The 6,637-nt window shown below is 42.2% G+C and overlaps 1 protein-coding gene across 1 annotated transcript; it reads left to right on the top strand.

Annotated features, from left to right (window-relative positions):
* The first annotated feature begins 2,733 nt into the window (after nucleotides 1-2,733).
* Nucleotides 2,734-4,895, top strand: LOC147457107 (epoxide hydrolase 3-like). The gene is made up of 5 exons (XM_086513523.1): nucleotides 2,734-2,963; nucleotides 3,068-3,276; nucleotides 3,353-3,523; nucleotides 3,624-3,871; nucleotides 4,156-4,895. The coding sequence occupies exons 1-5, from the start codon at nucleotides 2,894-2,896 to the stop codon at nucleotides 4,397-4,399; spliced, it is 942 nt and encodes a 313-aa protein (XP_086369649.1). The 5' UTR covers nucleotides 2,734-2,893; the 3' UTR covers nucleotides 4,400-4,895.
* The last annotated feature ends 1,742 nt before the right edge of the window (nucleotides 4,896-6,637 follow it).

Below are 6,637 nucleotides of genomic sequence, written 5' to 3'. Positions count from 1 at the left end.
GAGAGAGAGAGAGAGAGATCCGTAATTGGGAGGCATGGCCTCTACGTGCCCTACCTCCCCCTTCTCACTCCTCTACCTCTAAATCTCCTCAGGCATCTTTCCGTCATCTCCACAAATGGTGGACCATTTTTGATTTTCTTCTAGCCAGTACCTCCTACTCACAAATGATTTATATATTACGGAGGCCCCACTTAGATAATAGGGTAAAAGGTACACATTGTACATCAACATTTTGAAACAAAACAAAATAAAAAGGAAGTAAAATAAAAAGACACGTTAAAAATTAAAACAAGACAATACAAATGAAGCTTTTTGAAATCCTTAATAAAGGGACCCTCTATCAATATTTCACACAGTGTTCAGGAAAGTCTTTTTGCATAAGCAACGAGTTTCCTCCTTATACAGATGCAAATTGGAAATACTAGTAGAAATGCAAAATGTTTGAACTATTTTCTAGTATGCTTTAACATATTTTTTTTCCCTTTACCATCCTTTTGCAACCGACTAATCTTGATTTTCAACCGGCTCAAGGCTAAGATCAGGCACACCTTTCTTGAACATTGACTTCACATCATGGGATCAAACTCCTATGAATATATTGTTTAATCTTTTCTTCTCTAAAGTCATCCGACATACTGGTAGCCTTTAAAAGAAAATTGATTACTCTAAAGATTCCCTCAACCCCTCCTTTGCCTCCAGCTCCCACTCTGTCTCCACCTTTGCCTGCCTGCGACAATCTCCACCTCCTGAGTCACCCCCCTTTGCATGCTATTGCCTGTACCCATCTCCCAACAACCCCCATACCCATGTGCAAGCCTAACGTTCACTCATGCCAAACTTGGCCCTCTCCTATCCCCTACAGTCACTATGTTGTGCCTCCATACTAGTTCCCAACACTAGCACGTAGACTTGATGCTTCCCTATCGCCTCTACAAACGATGTGGAGAAGAGAGAGAGAGAGAGAGAGAGAGAGAGAGAGAGAGAGACCACCCAACTAGTACAATTGCAAGATATTCACCAAACACGTGGACTACCATGCAGTTGTGGACTGAGAGTCGCCTAAGTTTTTAAAAAAACTTGAGAGAAGTTAGAGAGAGAATCTCACAAGATTCTCCTTATTCCCAGAATAAAAATAGTTGAGGGCCTCATACTGGCTGGTACCCCCTACTATTTGGGTCTAAACCACCAACAAAACTATTAATCTGTCATATTCGATTCCAAAGGAATCTCTCAATTTGAAGCTTAAGCGATTAGAGTCCGTTCCTGCGTTGCTGCATGTCTCATCCTCCTGCTCCGTCTAACAGTGCTCAGGTGTGGCCCATCTGCTCTCGCCCGTCTCTAGCTCACAGATATCATCGCAAGCTGCTACACACACACTCTCTCTCTCTCATGCTGTTCACAAGCCTCGTCGTCAGATCCATCTCTCTCTCTCTCTCTCGCTCTCTCCCCCCTATGCTGTTCACGAGCCTCGTCGTCAGATCCATCTCTCTCTCTCTCTCTCTCTCTCTCTCTCTCTCCTTATGTTGTTCACAAGCCTCGTCGTCAGATCTCTCTCTCTCTCTCATGCTAACCGCACAGGCTTGCCTCTGAATGGATTTAGACCATCAACTCTGAATGGAGTTGGCTCACTAAGGCTTAGTCTCAGGCGATGCACACCCATAGCTACGAAGACATAAAATTCACCTCCTATAGATCGGCTGGCTAGTCTACCTCCAGTTCCATCGTGAAGAACTAGCCGTCCCAGCTGGTCCTGCAAGTTTAAAAAATCTCCCTCTCACACTGCGCTGTCCCTGTTGCCCTCTCTCCCTACACCTGTCGCCACCCTCCACTTTCAGTTATAAGCAGTGAGAAAAATGATTTTTCCGAACATACAAAATTCCTTTTCTTCAATTTGCCAAGAGGAAATTTTAGAGAATTAGGTTTATTTTTTGGGTTTTTACACTATTTTTCTCTATCTTGGGGCGGAATTTCTCCTTTTCTTCTCGCCCTCAACCAACATTTTTGGAATTGAAAGCAGCAAGATATTAAGCCGATACATGTCTCCCAAACACTGCTTATAAGACACCAAAGCATCTTGTGAGATACCCATACTCAAGCATCTGTCTCTCTCCTTGAGTCTGCGTTAACACCCCCCCGCCACGATTGTCTGTGTGTGCAACAGAAAAATGGGGTTTTCCAAAAAAATATATCCGGAAGTGTCTCTCCCTTCACTTTTCCAAAAGTTTTCTTTTGCTTTTGAGGGTATCTAGTGAGATACCCTCTAATAAGCCCCAAACTCAAAAATTGTGGCGCCCTACTCTATCGTACACAATGCTAAAACTAAAATTTGAGCTGGTTATGTAGGCTTTGGTGATGAATTGGTTCAATATTTATAGACATAATTGCCTTTTTTGCGACGTAATTTGTGACAAATTACATGCTAAGCACTCAAAAACGGATCTCAATTGTCAAACCAAATCTTCGAAGATTCGATGCATATAAAAAAAATTTGATGTTGCATCTTAGCATGTGCAACAACTATCCCTCCTCACCTGAGCTCACACACCCTCCCGTTGGCTTGCCTTGCGATCGCTTGCATATTAAACCAATAAAGGAAAAGTTTTTCCTTTGCTTTCCGATTAAAACTAAAACACTCAACTTTATTTTTACATCACCTAAACGATTGCTTTCAAAAATTGTGGCGTCCTATGTGGAGCTTTTGAAAATAGGTTTCTAATGAGAAGACTTTTGAGCCCCTTGAATTTGAAATACCTTACCAAGGCACTTCGCAGGCCGAATTTTCTAGTCGATCCCTGATTCCCTGCGTGTCATATAGTGTTGGGGACGATTCTCTTTGGCAATGCCGAGCTGATCACTACAAAAGAAGCTCGGAAGTGCCAAACTGAGCGTAACGATGGAGGGAGTGAACCATAGATACGTACATACAAATGGCATCGACATGCACATTGCGGAGCTTGGATCGGGTAAAGGAGTGCACCCAAATGCCTCTTCTTTGAGAGAGAGAGAGAGAGAGAGAGAGAGAGAGAGAGAGAGAGAGAGATTGATTATGTATGTCTGTAATGGGCAGGCCCTGTGGTTCTGCTGCTTCACGGGTTTCCCGAGATCTGGTACTCATGGAGGCATCAGATGGTTGGGCTAGCAGCAGCAGGCTTCCATGCTATCTCCCTCGACTTCCGAGGCTACGGCTTGACACGCAATACCGACCCCTCTAAGAATGACTCCATTGTCTGTGTTGATGACATTGTGGGCCTCTTGGATGCGCTCCAGCTTGACAAGGTACAGCCTCGGTTTTACCAACCAGCATTGGCAATGCTGGTTGTCGATTTTAACTCATGGGTACTCAAACGTGCAGGTTTATGTGGTTGCCAAAGATTGGGGAGCATTTGTTGGCTATGCTTTTGGATACATGCACCCAGAGCGTGTACTCGGGCTCGCAATGCTCGGAATACCTTTCTTTAAGCCCGTTGCTAGGCGAGACAGGGTTCTGCCCATGCCAGATGGTCATTACATCAAGCGCTGGTCGGTAAGGTCTTCGTTTTCTTCAATCGCTCTTCATTGTGAAATTCTTCACCCAACAAGGGTATGCACGCTGTTGTAAATTGTAGCAAAATGTCATGTTATAGGTGCCTGGTGTTCCTGAAGCGGATTTTGGTCGCTTTGATGTGGCCACTGTCATGAAAAGAATCTACATTTTGTTCTGCAATAGTAGTATGCCACTTGCCTCAGAGAATGAGCAGACACTAGACCTTGTGAAAGACTCAGATCCATTGCCGGATTGGATGACAGAGGAGGATCTGCAAGTGTATGCTGAGCTTTACAAGAACTCAGGCTTTGAGTATCCAATGGAGGTTCCTTACAGATGTTGGGAAAGGTGAGCATTAGCATTATATTTTTCTCCATCTCTGAGAGTATGCTTGTTAACATTCACATGCGAGTGCATGCGCACTATATATGAGCAATAGCATCATATTTTTCTCCACCTCTGAGCATGTTTGATAAAATTTACATGTGAGTGCATGCGCATCATGTACACATTTTCTGTGTATATCTATGTGAACCAGCAAAAAAACTATTAGTCCTGCTGGCATGCTTTTCGGGTTTTCATATGGAAAATTCGCAGCTATGCCTTGGAGTTACTATCTAATTTTGGTCCAGGAATACCGCAAAGCTTGCAAATCGGGAGGATTTTACGATTCCCGCTCCTGTCTTGTTAGTGATTGGAGACTGTGACTATGTTGTTGAAATGCCTGGTATGAAACAAGCTTTCGAGGCGCAGCAAATGTTACTGCCAAATGTGAAAGTGGTTCATATGAAAGAGGGTTCCCATTTTGTTCAAGAGCAATTTCCCAAGCAGATAAATAGCCTATTGGTTGACTTCTTTAGCTCTAGTAAACATTGATCCTCAACAGAGACAAATTGCGACGGATCGCAATTGGTTGCATGCTTAATGTTCCTCCATTGCGGTGCTACTATTGATAATAGGCCATGTTGCAGTGCCAATAATACCAAACAGCGCTTGTTATCGTGCCCTTACTCTCGCTCCTGGAGAAATGCAATGAAATTGTTTTCTGTACAACCACACTTTCTCTCTCGAAATCGGGTCTATTTTTATCAAAGCCAAAGGCATTTATAGTAATTGGGATTCTCTGAGGGCAAATATTTGGTGCAGAGCAAGAAGAGATCATCAATTTAAGTGTTAGGGTCTAAAGATTAAAGCATTTCTACAGCTTATTGGAAGGATATGGAAAGCAGGAAAATGATTCTGTCTATGACTTGCTAGGTATGAAAAGCAGTAAGGAAATAAGACATCACAATGTAAAGGCCAAAGCCCTAATGAATGCGTAGACCTTAAGTCGAATGGTTTATGTTGTTATTTAATTGGATTACTTGCAGAAGCAAGAGAGGTTTTTTTGGGGAATAGCATCAGTTTAAATTAGTTTAAGTTCATGGTTGAGGGTTTGATATGCTTGCTCTCATTAATACTCGGTACCAAGTAAAAAACAAAAATTCCAACATATTTTGAACTTATCGAAGTTAATCAACATATGAAGTCACTTACACTTGTCAACGGACATCCCACTTACTACTAACCTATTTACTAACTTAACCATGTATACACTTATTCTTTAATACAATAGAATAAGGAGTTGCAATTGGATAACGTTGTTGTGCGTTCCACTCAAAGCAGGTCTCTCTCTTTGCTCTTGCACTTGCACTCGCACACGCTTCTTGTGGCACCTTCAATTGGTATCAGAGCAGGGTTTGTGCTTGTCGTTTTCGTGTCCATGTGTGCGCGCACTTTCAAAAGTGCAAACAGGTTTTCGATTTCGACATCGGTATATTCAACGTTCCGAAAGCGTTTTTATTAGGTGCCCTGAGGTGTCCCGAGGATTTATCCCCCTTTCGAAGCTGTTCGTGCAATCGAAAGCTTCATTAGAGCTACGCTTCAGGAGTTGTATTTTTTCAACTTTACTTTTGCTACAAATACAGATACACGTATAGGTACAGGTACAGGTATAGGACACATGTGCAGGTTGTTCAGAGACTATTTTGGGATGATATATAGCCGTTTTATGGCTATTATGTGCTATTGAGATGGTGTTTATGGGCTGATTAAGAGCACTTTTTGGCATCGACATTGTTTCGTATTTTTTAGGCATCCATCTCCTCACAGGTTCTTGCATATTACAGAACATCCAAGTTTCTTACAGGTTTTAGTGTTTAGCATCAACACAGATTTCAGTGGAAGTATTTGATGTACATATGCATTGTTTTGGCACTTTTGATAGTGCTTAAGCTCTTTTGAGAGCGGTTTTACTTTCTGCAGGGATTTGTTTACTGCTTGTACATTTTGTTTGGCGTCTGTTTGAACGCATATACTGCACTTTGCGCTATTGTTGACAGTGGATGTACGTTGAGTTGCGTAAACTGCCACATGTACCTTTTGTGGAGTCGATTTTGCTTGTTTTTGGTAGTCCCGACCGTTTCTGAGACTCGGTTCGGTGGCCCTTTCTGAGACTGAGCTGGTTTCATGTCTGCATAACATTTTGTGAGGGTCGATAGCATGAGGTTTTCTTGAGTTGGAGGATTTTCGAATGTTGAGATCCTTTCGGTGATATAGGTTTTTGGAGTACCTCTTTTTTGTGGCCTCGCCGTATGACATGTATAGAGAGGGCTGGGTGCATTTGACGCCGTGTTGACAGTTTTGGTCAACTTTTGACTTTTTATGCACAATTAGTGGCTGATGCGTTTGTCTTATGCTTTGAGAGCATTACTTTTGATGTGTTACTGATCTCTTGTGATAGTTTTGGATTGAGATTCTGTTAGTTTTTCAGGGAAAACTCCGTCGAATTTTTTCAAAATTATCAGTGTTTATCGCCATATTATCTTTAGCTTGCAGCCATGTCATCTAGTGGTGAAAAAGATATTTACAATATCCGAAAATTTGATAGGACGAATTTTGCTATATAGAAAGAGCAGATTCAAGATGTTCTTATACAAAAAGGCTAGCTGGATCCTATCATGGAGCGCCCAGAGGACGAGTATACAGATGTTGAGTGGGAGAAACTTGATGCTAAGGCTAAATCTATCCTCCGTTTGCATTTGGCCGAATCTATGTACTTTACTATAGTTGGAG

This window comes from Adiantum capillus-veneris, chromosome 5, assembly GCF_014529385.1.
Source record: "Adiantum capillus-veneris isolate H3 chromosome 5, ASM1452938v2, whole genome shotgun sequence".
Classification (NCBI taxonomy): domain Eukaryota; kingdom Viridiplantae; phylum Streptophyta; class Polypodiopsida; order Polypodiales; family Pteridaceae; genus Adiantum; species Adiantum capillus-veneris.
Note: the sequence above shows the minus strand (reverse complement) of the source record. Positions and strands in the feature narration are given on the sequence as shown.